Raw genomic sequence first — 13,669 nt, 5'->3', positions numbered from 1 at the left:
AACTTAGGCCAAATTAATCTTCCCTCCACTGTAAAAGGCGTTAACAGACACTGAAGTTTTGTGGTGACTGACAATGTACAGCAAGCAATTTTAATCCTTCATATACACACTCTCCCCAGAAAGCCACTCTTGAGGGGTGGGAGGACTTAAATCTAAGGACAAGGGGCTGAATCAATACACTTGGTCATTTTTTAATGGCAGTTTTATTGAGATGCTTGGTTCTTTTTTAAAATTGGCATACCTGCCAAACTGCATTACTATCTTTATTAGACAGTTAAGATATATTTTTACTAAAAGAAGGCAATTTTAGAGTGAAGGGGGGGAAAAAAAAAGCTTCCCATAGAACAATGATTATGTATGGTCTTGTCAGTATTAACTAAAACTAAACTCGCTGTCGAGGTAACTTGAGTTTCTTTCTGTGTCAGTGTCTGGCCTAGTGATCTTGTGCAAATTGTGTAAAATTTATATTATCTCAATAATTCCCTTTATACATATGGGGAGATTTTTTTCCCCTAGGTAAATAAAATTTAAAACTGACTCATGATTATTAGGACACCAGTGACCCAATTTTCACACTATAGTAACAGCTTCTAATAACAAGATAGTACATGTGTGTAATCTGACTTTTCTGGAGTGCTTCCGACACCATGGATGTGACAGAAGTAGAATAAAGATAGTGGCTCTCAGGCCAAGCCATGACAAATCTGGTTCCAGGAGCCTCTTGGGAAGAAGGTAAAGGACAGACTCAGGTTTGCCTGGTCAACTCATGACATAACATTATAATCGCCTTCTACCTACTGACAACTACTGGTCCTTGAGAGCCTAGCTTACAAGGCTCCACTCTGACAACAGTCCCAGATACTTCCATCACAACTAAAGGCTTCTTCTTCTGCCCCCACAGTATGCTACTTGTGTCCCTTCTGTGGCTCTTCCTTCATCCCATCTTTGTTAAAGTTGCAGACATGTCTATTTTCCTCTTGTTAAGGGCAGAAGCTATATCTTATTCCGCTTTGTATTTCCCCAGTGGCCAACAAAGTTCTTCACACAAAGTCAATATGCATTCCAGAAAATGTTTGCTCAGATCAATTTAATCATGGGAAAATAAAGTGGAACCAAAATATAAAGGTGTATAGATCAGAGTTCACTCATTCAGTAATACTCATTAAGTCTCACTGTGTGCCAGGCCCTCTTCTAGACTCTGAGGATCTATGCATGAACAAACCAGATAAAAATCTCTCCCCCTAGGAGCCTACACTCTAAATCCACCAAAAGGATGGGATTAGCAATAAATTTATATAAATTCATCTATACCTAATGGCAAAAAAAAAAGACAACACAAATTGTGTAATTATTTAAATAGTTTATTAATGCTATAAAATTCTACTGTTGATACACAGTTTTCATTATATGTTGTACTTGCTATATTCATACCCACATACCCACATATCGGTCTATAAAGGATATAATCACAAGACCATGTATATTGAACTTCACTGGCAATTTAAGAGCTCTTCAAGGATAATTTTGAGCATGTACTTGATTTTGTCCTTTGGCACAGTCCTTACAACCTAACCACATTGCAAGTTGTGACTGCACTATACTAAAATGAAGACTGAGGTTGTTGGGCAAAGGAGAACCAAACTAAGTATCTGAGCATGCGAATGATGAATCCAAGCTCTGATTGGATCAGTCTGGCAACAAACAGGGAATAAGAGAGCACAGTCACACAAATGGTCACACATGGTCAATCAACAGTGAAATTGACATTGAGAATTTAAAAAGTGGTTCACAAGCCACCTCCCATTCCTTTCAGATAACTAAAATAGTAAGAGCTTGATGTCATAAATATATTTATAAATCAATTCTTGATAATAAAGTCTTAAAAAAAACCCTTAACATACTGGTTTATTCTGACTTTGAGGTTTATCATTTTCACATATTTTTAAAAGAATATTTAAAAGAACATCAAGAAAAATCATTTAATTTTGCAATAAGTTTAATATATATATGAATATCAATCATTTAACCCTGAAAACAATCTTACACAATGTAAAAAAATTTTTCTTGTCAATAAGTGACTAGAAATATTCCATTATCATAAAGCTAGAAACAGATTTATGTGCTTGAAAGCAAAAATAATAATTATACCAATGATAAGCACCAAAACAGAACTTTTTTTGCACTTAGGGCCTGATTGGTTATACTTAAACATAGCCTCTATCAACAGAAGGACCAAAATATCATCTTATTGGGGGGGGGGGTGCCTAAAAATACATACAGAGCTCTGGAAACAGTGAAGAATGCCCATTTTCAAACTAAAATAATAAACTCAATCATACTAGGTTTTTTTTTTTTAATTAATGTGACATCTGCAAAACATTCATGTCACTTTTCTTCTTTAGTTCACTTTATACAATTATGATTGCATCATTTTTGTTAATCTGGTGCCACACTAAATAAATACATAAACATGTTGAATTACGTGGATTTGCTATAACAAATCCAAACCAATAGAACTAGATCCAGTAGCTCAAACAACTTTACTTGCAATTCATTACAACTGGTAAAACAGATTATAATTTATCTTTGTAACTTTTAAACACCTGAGCCTGATGAGATACTGTGCGCGTGTGTGCGTGTGAGTGTGCGTGTGAAAGAGAGAGAGAGAGACAGCAAGCAATGCCCAGAGAAAGGACTGACATACACCACAAGCTTACACAATAGGCTACCTAAGCCTTGCACGGGCAGACACTGAATTGCCCCAAAACAAACTTGAGGCTGTGCCTTGGGGGGAATCAGAGTATCTGTCACCACGATGAAGAATCAGTCACAGGTCTGACAAACTAAGCCTACAGCAGAATGCTACGGCCACAACATTCCTGCTGACACCGGAAGACGTGAAACGGCGACAGTCACTTTTCAGGTAAGGATCTTGGGTGCACTGGGAGGGACTCCCCGGGTCTGCAGCTGAGGATCCCTGGAACTTTCCAAAAGGGTGTTTGTAGCAGCCTCTGGTGGTGGACTTCCACCTCACTTAGGAATTCCAGAGTGTGAACCTGGATGTCTCTCTTCCGAGCCCGAACGGTTCAATACAGGTACTATTCATATTGCATAACTACCCATGCCACCCTTCTGGAGGCTTGGACAAAACTAAGAACCATCACTACGCTTCCACTTCCAACTCGGTCTCAAAAAGGGAGCCTTCCTTCTGTCCTAAAGGGGTCCCTGAGTTTGAGGTATGCTGACATACAACGTGCTGTATAGCTGTAACATATGATGTCTACTTTAAAACTCAAGCCATCTAAATTCAGTATTAGCCAGTTTTTGTTATCTCTGTAATACTTTTTTATCAAGATAGCTTCTCTATACAACTTATAATGTGTAAGGCAAAGAACAAAAGAAAAATATAGTCAGCATGATAGATTTTTAAAAGTTCAGTGGTGAAACTCCTTTAAGAAGAAAAAGGAGACATACTACTTTTTCACTTTCTATTTTCTCATCCTCAGCTTCCAGGTTAAAGAGCACTAGGTTCCCCTGCCCCACCACCTACACAATAAGCCTAGAGAATGCCCGGGTTGTCTACCTCTCAAATTTGTAATCCTGTCTCTGGGCATGTCTATACAGCTCTTTAATTCAGGTTCAAAGCCCACAGCATTTTTGAAACAAAATGACATAGTTGCATTCTTTAAATGCTAGCCATGAAATCACCTCTTTACAAAAAAGAAGTCAGTCATATTATACACACATAAATCAAATAAAATTCTCTCCTCTTAAACGGTGCTTTACTTGGTCTGTTGAAGACCTGCCTGTGACTGCTTCTAAAAACCCTTAGGAGGAGCCTGGTGCCACATTATCAAGACTGACATTTTGTTCCAGTGTTCTTAAAACTGCACTGCAGACAGGACTTGCGCTTCATGAAGACTGCCAAATGGCAACACTAGACACAGAAAAACTTCATCTATAATTCATGGAATTTTAGTCACACTAAAATAATTATCTAACCTGTCCAAACATGCAGCTTCTCTTTTTTCTTCCCCCATGAACTAAATTCCCTTCTTTGAAAATGGTTAGATTTGAGGATCAAGTTAAAATTCACCACATCTCAAGTTAAACATGGGTTTTAAACAACATGATTTTAAATTCACACTGCCATCCATTTTTCTGTGTTTTTCTATATATATCCTAAATAAGCTTCCTGGACCATAATATTTAGGAAGATATTAAAAGAGTTTTATATTATACAGCAAAGTTCCAATAAATTCTCAGTTTATCAGGGTTCAACTCTTAGCTCAATGTCACACAACCTCTACATGATGTAAGTATATGGAAACAAGTATTCCAAATACAAAGCCCTTAGTTCTGTGTCATAAATAAATTTGGATAAAACCGCAACCCTTCCACTGAGTCGTCTCGGCAAAGATGGCCCATCTTCTCTGCAAGAAGCAACCTAGGAACAAAGGGAGAAAAAAAAAAATGTTAACAAGTGTCTGTCCATTCAGAAACATAAACACAGTGGTAATGAAGCTCATGCTCCTATTTACCTTTCTTTGGCAAGAAGGACAGACATTCCCACAAGCTTGGCAAACTCTTCTGATGTTAAGGATCCTTTTTCTGAAACCTAACACAGCAGAAAAATGTGACAATTCAGGACATGTGGGTACTAACCTAGGGAATGTCTACCAGGATACTTAGAAAACAATTTTCTGAAATTTCCACTAAAACCCAAAGAATATTCAATATAGAACTAAATCTTCTTCACTAATGTTTAATTCTACAAAATGTGAAAGACTCAGAACAAATAGAGGCTAAAACATCAAGATAAAGCCCTGTCTTAATTATCTAGTGCTGCTATAACAGAAATACCAGAAGTGGATGGCTTTAATAAAGAGAAATTTTCACACAGTGTCATGGATTGAATTGTGTCCCCCCAAAATATGTGTCAACTTGGTTAGGCCATGATTCCCAGTATTGTCCCATGTGATTTTCCTATGTGTTACAAATCATAATCTCTGCCTGTGGTTAAAGAGGATGAGGGTGGGATGTAACACCCTTGCTCAGGTCACATCCCTGATCCAACGTAAAGGGAGTTTCCCTGGGGTGTGGCCTGCACCACCTTTTATCTTACAAAAGATGAAAGGAAAGGGAAGCAAGCAGAGAGAGGGGACCTCATACCACCAAGTAAGCAGTGCCGGGAGCAGAGCACATCCTCTGGACCCAAGGTTCCTGCGCAGAGACACTCCTAGACCACAGGAAGATTGACGACAAAGACTTCCTCCAGAGTCAACAGAGAGAAGAAAGCCTTTCCCTGGAGCTGGCGCCCTGAGTTCTGACTTCTAGCCTACTGGCCTGTTAGAGAATAAACTTGTCTTTGTTAAAGACATCCACTTGTGGTATTTCTATTATAGCAGCACTAGATGACTAAGACACACAATCAGAAGTCCAAATTCAGGATGCCAGCTCCAGGGGAAGGCCTTCTCTCTCTGTTGGCTCTGGAGGAAGGTCCTTGTAATCAATCCTTCCCTGGACTAGGAGCTTCTCTGCACAGGAACCCCAGGTCCAAATGATGAGCTCTGCTTTCTTGGTGGCATAAGGTCCCCTTCTCTCTGCTTGTTTCCCTTTCCTTTTATCTCTTGAAAGATAAAAGGTGGTACAGGACACTCTCCAGTGTAACTCCCTTTACATTGGATCAGGGATGTGACCTTAGTAAGGGTATTACAACCCCACACTAATCCTCTTTAACAGAAAATTACAATCACAAAACAGAGGACAACCACACAATACTGAGAATCATGGCCCAACGAAGCTGACACATATTTTTCAGGGACACAATTCAATCCATACCACCCTCTATAATATATCAAATGCACTACACTAGAGCTTAAAAAGGAGCCTTCGTGGCACAACGGTTAAGCACTTGGCTGGTAACTGAAAGGTCAGTGGTTCAAACCCACCAGAGGCTCCGCAGGACATCTGTTCCCATAAAGATCACAGCCTACGAAACCCTATGGGACGGTTCTACTCTGTCACTTGGAGTTGATATGAGTTGAAAATCGCCTTGACAACACCTAACAATAACAACACTTAAAAAGAACTGTATCTGAAAAGGAACATATAACAAATTCTAATTCAGGGCAAATTACATGCTCCAATGAAAGAATCTTATACATAGATTTAGTTTAAAATGTGTAGTAGAAATATCTAAAGTCTTAGGGTTTTCATCTAGTTTAAAATACGAAGTATAATAAATGTGAGTTATTCAATTATACCGGCTCACTATAAAGACTATGAAGACAGTAATATTTCACATATCTTAAAGAGTAATATCAGCAGTTTGGCTAGTAAAAAGTTGTTGGTTTTCATATTTTTGAAACAATATTTCAGAAAACAACTTGTGATGCTTTATAATGCTACTTACATACTAAGTATTACTGAAAGAAAAAGTTCAATTATGTGTAATATCCTGATTTAAGAAGTTAAAAACCTGTTCTCAACACTAAGCTTCAACTGAAACTTAGTAATTTTAATTCTCCTTATTTATAACATTTTAAGAGGATGGTGCAGGACTGGGCAGTTTCATCCTGTTATACCTAAGGTTGCCATTAGTCACAGCTGACTCGACAGCTACTAACAACAGCATGAGTGTCAATAAGTAGAAGTTTCAAAAGCGCTTTTAAAGTATAATAATTTTGAAAAATATCTATTCATTGTTAACTATTAACCGTTTTTAATTAAGTATGTGAACATGACTTTTTAGTAAAGTTAAATTCAAAAAGGAAATCCTGTTCCGCAAGTTGCTAAGCATTCAAGTCTTCGTGGTGAGCTGTAACGACTGGAGGAAACTGGGCTCACATACCGTCTCCAGGGCCGAGGCCAGCATTTCCTCTTCCTTGTGGGACTGAAGCTCAATCACCATGACGCCACTGTCAAAGACTCGGAGCCTGAAACGCAGGTGGGAGGACAAGCAATGAAGCATCTACGGTCGTCAGCCACTAAGGAGAAGCAGATATTCTCTACCTTCTCTTCTGCCCAGGTATGAGGGCAATATTAACAAAAAACGACATTTAAATTGTAACAACCACAAGCAACTATGACATAATTTAAAAACACATGAATAAATAGTAAGATTAAGAACTAGAATCTACATGCTAAATAAAATGTCTGGCTACTTTTTTTTTTTTTACCTGAGGATAAGGAAAATACATTCACACCTGAACATTCACACCTTTAAGTCTCCAGGCCCCAACTATAAAATGTGTAAGGGAAGAGGGCTGGTTATTCTGACCTCATGGGAGGAGCCCACATTCTCATCTGACTGTCCCAAATCACCTAGGTCTGACTACTCGCCCCTGTGACACACACAGTTCTGAGCACAATGGAAGCCGGGACAGTAGTGCCAGATGACCACACACATTGTTAGAAAAAGGGCAATCTCTGGGCTCACCACACAGGACGGCAGACCTGGTGGGGCTTTTCTGTCCACCCTGTGCAGAAGTGTGGTGACAGCTGGCAAACATCCTGTGGAGGTTCCTTTACCTGAGAGGTAATTTCAGCGCATCCAGCATCTTGCATGCATTTACTAAATCTTCTGGTGAGAGCAACTAATGGGGAAAAAAATCCAGTTTATGCTGCAAATTAGTAGACTGATGCTATATAACCGTAATAATCACAAAAACAAAGGATCTGAAAACATTACCACTTATCAAGGACTTTAGACGGCTTAATCACAAGGCAAAAAGGATTAATAAAGGGGCAAAGGGCTTCCATTAATTAAAGCAGAGCTATCCTACAGAATTATTATGCAAGACACATATGTAATTTAAAATTTTCTAGCAGCCACATTTAAAAAGTAAAAACAAAGAAGTGAAATTAATTTATATATATACACATCTATATATAATTTAACCCAAAAGATTCAAAATAGTACCAATTCAACATATAATCATTAAAAAAAAAAAACCTTAAATGAAGTATTTTACATTCCTTTTTTTAATATTAGGAGCCCTGCTAGCACAGTGGTTCAAGCAATCAACTGCTAAACAAAAGGTTGGCGGTTTGAAACCATCGGGAGCTCTGCAGGAGAAAGATATGGCAGTCTGCTCCCGTAGAGATTTACAGACTTGGGTCGCTATGAGTTGGAATGGACCTAAGGGCAGTGGGTTTTGGTTTTTTATATTGAGTCTCCTAAATCTAATGTGTATTTTACTTATAGTACATCTGAACTGGGATGAGTGATATTCTAGTCTGCAATCCCACATGTAACTAGTAGTGACCATGTTCAATAGAGCAGCCTCCGAGGGACAGCAGTGTGGTTGTGACAGGCATGCTGTCGAGTCACATAGAACCTGGGTTCATGCTCTGGCTCCGCCTCTTAGTAGCTCTAGACCCTTGAGAGAATTCCTTAACCTTTCTGCTCCTTGGTTCCCACCTCCTAGCGTGACTGGAAAAGCCAAGCGAGATAGTGCAAACCAGCAAGTTCTGTGCGGTACCTGGCACACAGTGAGCACTACACTGACGGTGACGATCATGATGATAAAGGTTTTATTGTGGGAACAGTAACTATTTGCATTTGTTTATGCTTTCCTGACCACCAAGTCCTTCTGAAAAAGTACTTTAGCTCTGTAAGGAAAGTTTTGTTATTATCCATTTTACATACAAAGAAACGGATCACGGATCAAAGGACTTGACCTTGTTTACTCAGTCAGAAACAGACAAACTAGGATTTAAACTCAGGTCTTTTCATCCAAAAACAGGGTTGTTTCCAGCTCCAGCACACCACAGCTCTCTCAGGAAATGCCTTACCTCCACATTAACCACCTCATTTCCTCAGGCCCTGGGACTAGCTAGGCGCTAGCCTAGCTGTTGGAGAGTAAAACTGCGGTGGGCTGAGTTGGCCGCTGTCCTAGGAGGCTAATGGGAGAGAATGAGGAGGGGCAGGGGCAGGCCTCAGCATGCCCAGGGATAACTTTCTATGTCTCTTTTCAAGAGAAAGTATAGGAAACTTGAATTTCCCTTCTATTTTTTTACATTGGGGTTAAGAGGTAAAGACATTGCTTAAAAGTTCCAGGCTGATTACTTATAAGATTAAACAAATTAACCCTTTATAACAACACCCCGTGGCATACAAAATGTGCCTTAACAGAACTGTTGAATTGCCACATTGCTAAATGTCACATTCTCAGGCTGACTCTAGCAAGAAAAAATGACACGTCTTGCACACTTAATAATCAACTTTGACACTTTCTTACACACATACACACACACGTGTATGTGTGCACATGTTTATTTTAACCATTTGGACGCGACAGTTAAGACAGTCATTCAATCATCCAACAATTATTTATCAATCATTTTTAGGCTACAAACGATTATTCTAGATACAGTGGAAATACAGAGATAAACCATACAAGAATCCTCCCCTTTAGAAGCTAGTAGCTTACTAAGGGAAATAAGACACGCACTTTAATAACAATGCCCCATTGCCATCAAGTTGATTCTGACTCAGGGCAACCCCATGAGTTACAGAGCACAGCTGCATCATAGGGTTTTCTTGGCTGAAATCTTTATGCAATCAGATCACCAGGCCTTTCTTCCACAGCACCATCAGGCAGGTTTGAACCTCCAACCTTTAGGTTAATAGTCAAGTGCAAACCATTTACGCTACCAGGGACCTTCTTAATAACCATATAAAACCTACTGCCTTCGAGTCAATTCTGACTCATAGTGACCCTACAACTATAAGGCCTGGTAAAAAAAAAGTGGAAAAGGCCAAGAGAGAGACCAGCACAGTGTAGTGGCATTCAAAGGAGAGAGACAGTATTTCTAGGTGGACCAAAAACTCACTGCCGTTGAGTCGATTCTGACTCACAGCAACCCTACACGAGTCTAGCTAGACAAGCTTCGTAAATAGGGTGGCATTTCAGCAGGGTCCTAAGATTTGGACATAGAGATGTGGGGAAAGGACACTGAGGCCGAAATAATCATACAAACAAAGGCATGGAAGTATGAAAGTGCAGGATCACTAAAGAAAATAACAAGTAGCTAAGTTGGCTGAAACCCAGGGAAACATAAGAAAGTTTACAAGGATAAGTTGCAAGACAATCATAGAAGGCAGTAAGGGCTAGACTGAGGGATCTGGAATTATTTTGTGGCCGGTGAAGACCTACTGAGAGTGTTGGAGACTAATCAGAACTACACCTTAAGAAGATCAATCTGATGGCAATGTAAGATTCACTGGAAAAGGAAGTGTAACTAGGAGGATTATAAGAGCAAGGACAGGGAGAAAGGTGGGCACATAAGAAGAGCAGGTTTGGTGGGGAGAATGAGTGTATGAGCCTCCTGTGGCTGCTGTAACAAATTACCACAAACCAGGTGGCTGAAAACAACAGAAATTTATTCCCTTCCAGTTCTGGAGGCCAGAAGTTCGAAACCAAGGTGTCAGCAGGGCCATGTTCCCTCTGAAGGTTCTAGGGGAGAACCCTCCCTTGCCTATCCCTAACTTCTGGTGGTTGCTGGCACTCCTTGGTGTTCCTTGGCTTACAGATGCGCCACTCCAGCCTCTGCCTCTGTCATCCGTGGCCTTCTCCCTGTGTCTCTGTGTTTCTTCTTAACAGGACACCAGTATGACCTCATCTGAACCAATTACACCTGCAAAGACCCTACTTCCAAATAAGGCCCCACTCTAAAGTCCCAGGTGGACACTATTCAATCCAGTACAACAAGAAACTCAGCCTGAGCTGGGGTGGGGTGCTCGGAGCTGAGCCACAGGAAAGGCAGTCTGGTGTGCCAGTTACGAGGCACAGCTCCTGAGCCAGCCCAGCCTGGGTCCAAATCCCTGTCAAACCACTGTCTCCTAAGTGTGGCCTTTGTCATTATTTAATCTTTCTAAATCTCAGTTTCCTCAAATTAGTCCCCTAATGGGGATAGTACCTCACCGAGTTATTGGGAGGATGAGATAATATAAGCAGGGTGCTTGGCAGAGTGCCTGGCAGAGTACAGACTCCCTGACAGCAGTTATTATGACAACTCAGGAGCCCAGAGCAGAGGCTTAACTCAGGGGCAGGGGTGCGTGCTGGAAAGACGCACGCGTGAGTCGTTTGCATGGAGGTGACCGCTGACTCCACAAAACTGTGTTTGACTGCTAGGGCACAAAGAATATCTGGACAGAACCTTGGAAGCAACGGATACCTGGGTGTGAAGGGGTGATGAGAGTTGAAAGACAACCGCTGCTGATACAAAGCTAAAGGAGCAGGCAGCTCTCCCTCTGCGTTACCTCCAGGCAGTCTGTGTCTCACCGAGTCGGTTCCTTTTACAGTTCACTATTACAGAGGACGGGGTCTCACATACAACCTTACTCTTTACAACACAAACACAGATATTCGAACTGAGAGGTATCACTCAGTCCAACCCTTCTTTTAAAGGTTAAGAAAACTGAGTCCCAGAGTGGTAAAGTAAGCTGCTCAAGGTCACTCAGCAAATCACTGGTAAACCAGGAACAGGATCTACCTCCTGCATCCCAGGGCATATTCTTTTCACTGTACCACACTGCTTCTCAAAATAGCTTTGAGAGTCACACCCCTTCCTTAAATTGTACTTACTGTAGGGGAATCTGTATTATATCAAGAAAGTCTATTTGTAGTTAAAAAATATCTAAATGTTCTATTCTTACTTCCATTCCTCGAGCGCGGTTTACTAAACAGTACACCTCCGTAAGTGACATTATTCCCCCTCGTTCCTGTTAAAATATGAAATAAAAACGTATTATAATTAGCATCAGTTAGCATTTCTTAACAGAAATCAGAATCAGATTAAAATCAGAACATTACTTCGGAGCTTTTAAAACCTATGTCTACACACAAGGAAACCTACCAGATGCCACGAGATGTTTCAAATTCAACATTTAGACTTTAATATCATTGTTACTGTCTTCACTTTTACTAACATGATTGCAATGAAAGGAGGAGCTCTGTACCATGTTTCAAAAAGTGTATTCAATTTTTTAAAAGTTATTCAAACTAATAAATGAAGAAGAAATATAGAATTAAATAAGAATGTTACCATTTGCAACCCCTAATGAAATAATAAATCTAGGTAATGGCTGACAACATCGCACACACACAAGAAGGACAATCTGTTGCAAATCAACCAGGTGCAATGTATCCTGATCTGAATAAACCAGCTGTAAGAAAAAATGTGAACAGTAACTACATATGAAGAAATTGCTTTTTATTTTTTAGGTATGAAAACGGAATTAGTTATATTTAAAGGAGTCTTTATCTTTTACAATTACAGGCTGAAATATTTACAGATAAAGTGATGACATGTCTGGGATTTGTTTGAAAATAATTATGAGTGGAGGTTGGTCCGCAGATGAAGCTGGATGATGGCCACATACGGATCCCCTCCACTGTTTTGGTGGATGTTTAGAATGTATTTCACAATGAAAGTGCTTCAATAAAGTTTTGATTGCCTAAATAATGTTAGACTAGAATATGAATCTATAATACGAAATTACTACAGCACTCTATACATTAGGATAGCAGAGAAAGAAAAAAGTTTTAGAGATACATGAAAATACATCCATATATAAACCAAAAAACCAAACCAGTTGCTGTCAAGTCAATTCTGACTCCTAGCAACCCCATGTGTTTCAAAGCAGAACTAAGCTCCACAGGGTTTTCAATGGCTGTGATCTCTCAAAAGGAGACTGCCAGGCCTTTCTTCTAAGGCACCTCTGGGGAGATTCAAATCACCAATCTTTTGATCAGTAGCCAAGCACTTAACTATTTGTACCACCCAGGCACTCCATGTCTATGTATATAGGTCATATATTTCCTTTTGAAAGTAAAAACCAAAAACCCATTGCCCTCTATTTATTTCTGACTCACAGCAACCCCACAGGACAGAGCAGAACTGTCCCATAGGGCTTCTAAGAAGCTCCTGGTAGATTTGAACTACTGATCTTTTAGATAGCAGCCATAACCCTTAACCGCTATGCCACCAGGGTTTCCTTCAAAAGTAAGAAGTAAAAACTTCATATCAGATAGAGTTAGGAAGTTATAAACTATCTGAAATAGAATCTGAAAACAATTTAGACTACTGACCAAAAAAATCATTAATAAGTACACTGAACTATTTAATATTGCTGAAAGAAAAAATTAATATGTCAGTTGAATAGTAAGCACTTTATGAAAGCAGGTATGCTCTTGTTAATATTTCTGATGACATTCAATTTAACAACAGTATTTAAAGAACACAGTTTAGGTTTGGTTCTTACCTCTAAAGGCACCTGCAATATTCCAACCAGCTGTTTGGCCAGCTGCATGTGGTACTGTGTGCCTGAGCCATAGGTTTCCCTGGTAACCGGGTTAGCGATTCCCATGCTCAGCAAGTAGGATTTAAACCTGATTGTCTGTAAGACAGGAGAAAATGCACAAGAGGACGATATGAAGAATTAGCCCTCCCTCCCCCAACATTTCAAACCCTTCCATCAAAAATTCAATTCTACTCAGTATTTCTCTATTTACCCGTTTCTTCTACTATGCTTCTCTGCTGTGAACTATAAGGAAGTAGACTGCTAGTGGTTCCTCACAGAAATCTAATCATTCTCTGGACTTCTACTACCTTGGCGTCTCATACTCCATTTATCTCATGTTTTGGTGCCAGAGATTTA

The 13,669-nt window shown here is 39.7% G+C and overlaps 1 protein-coding gene across 1 annotated transcript in view; it reads right to left on the bottom strand.

Moving 5' to 3' along the window:
- Nucleotides 1-1,340: 1,340 nt before the first annotated feature.
- Nucleotides 1,341-13,669, bottom strand: part of VPS36 (vacuolar protein sorting 36 homolog) — a 53,243-nt gene continuing 40,914 nt past the window's right edge. Inside the window, exons 9-14 of the mRNA XM_064270189.1 lie at nucleotides 13,274-13,408; nucleotides 11,666-11,731; nucleotides 7,534-7,598; nucleotides 6,854-6,938; nucleotides 4,542-4,618; nucleotides 1,341-4,447 (exon numbers count right to left, since the gene is read on the bottom strand). Of these exons, the coding sequence (XP_064126259.1) occupies nucleotides 4,354-4,447; nucleotides 4,542-4,618; nucleotides 6,854-6,938; nucleotides 7,534-7,598; nucleotides 11,666-11,731; nucleotides 13,274-13,408 (522 nt within the window). The 3' untranslated portion in view covers nucleotides 1,341-4,353. The remainder of the gene's footprint in view (nucleotides 4,448-4,541; nucleotides 4,619-6,853; nucleotides 6,939-7,533; nucleotides 7,599-11,665; nucleotides 11,732-13,273; nucleotides 13,409-13,669) is intronic.

Source organism: Loxodonta africana, chromosome 17 (genome assembly GCF_030014295.1).
Source record: "Loxodonta africana isolate mLoxAfr1 chromosome 17, mLoxAfr1.hap2, whole genome shotgun sequence".
In the NCBI taxonomy this organism is placed as follows: domain Eukaryota; kingdom Metazoa; phylum Chordata; class Mammalia; order Proboscidea; family Elephantidae; genus Loxodonta; species Loxodonta africana.
The sequence above is the reverse complement of the archived record's forward strand: the minus strand, read 5'-3'. Positions and strand labels throughout refer to the sequence as shown.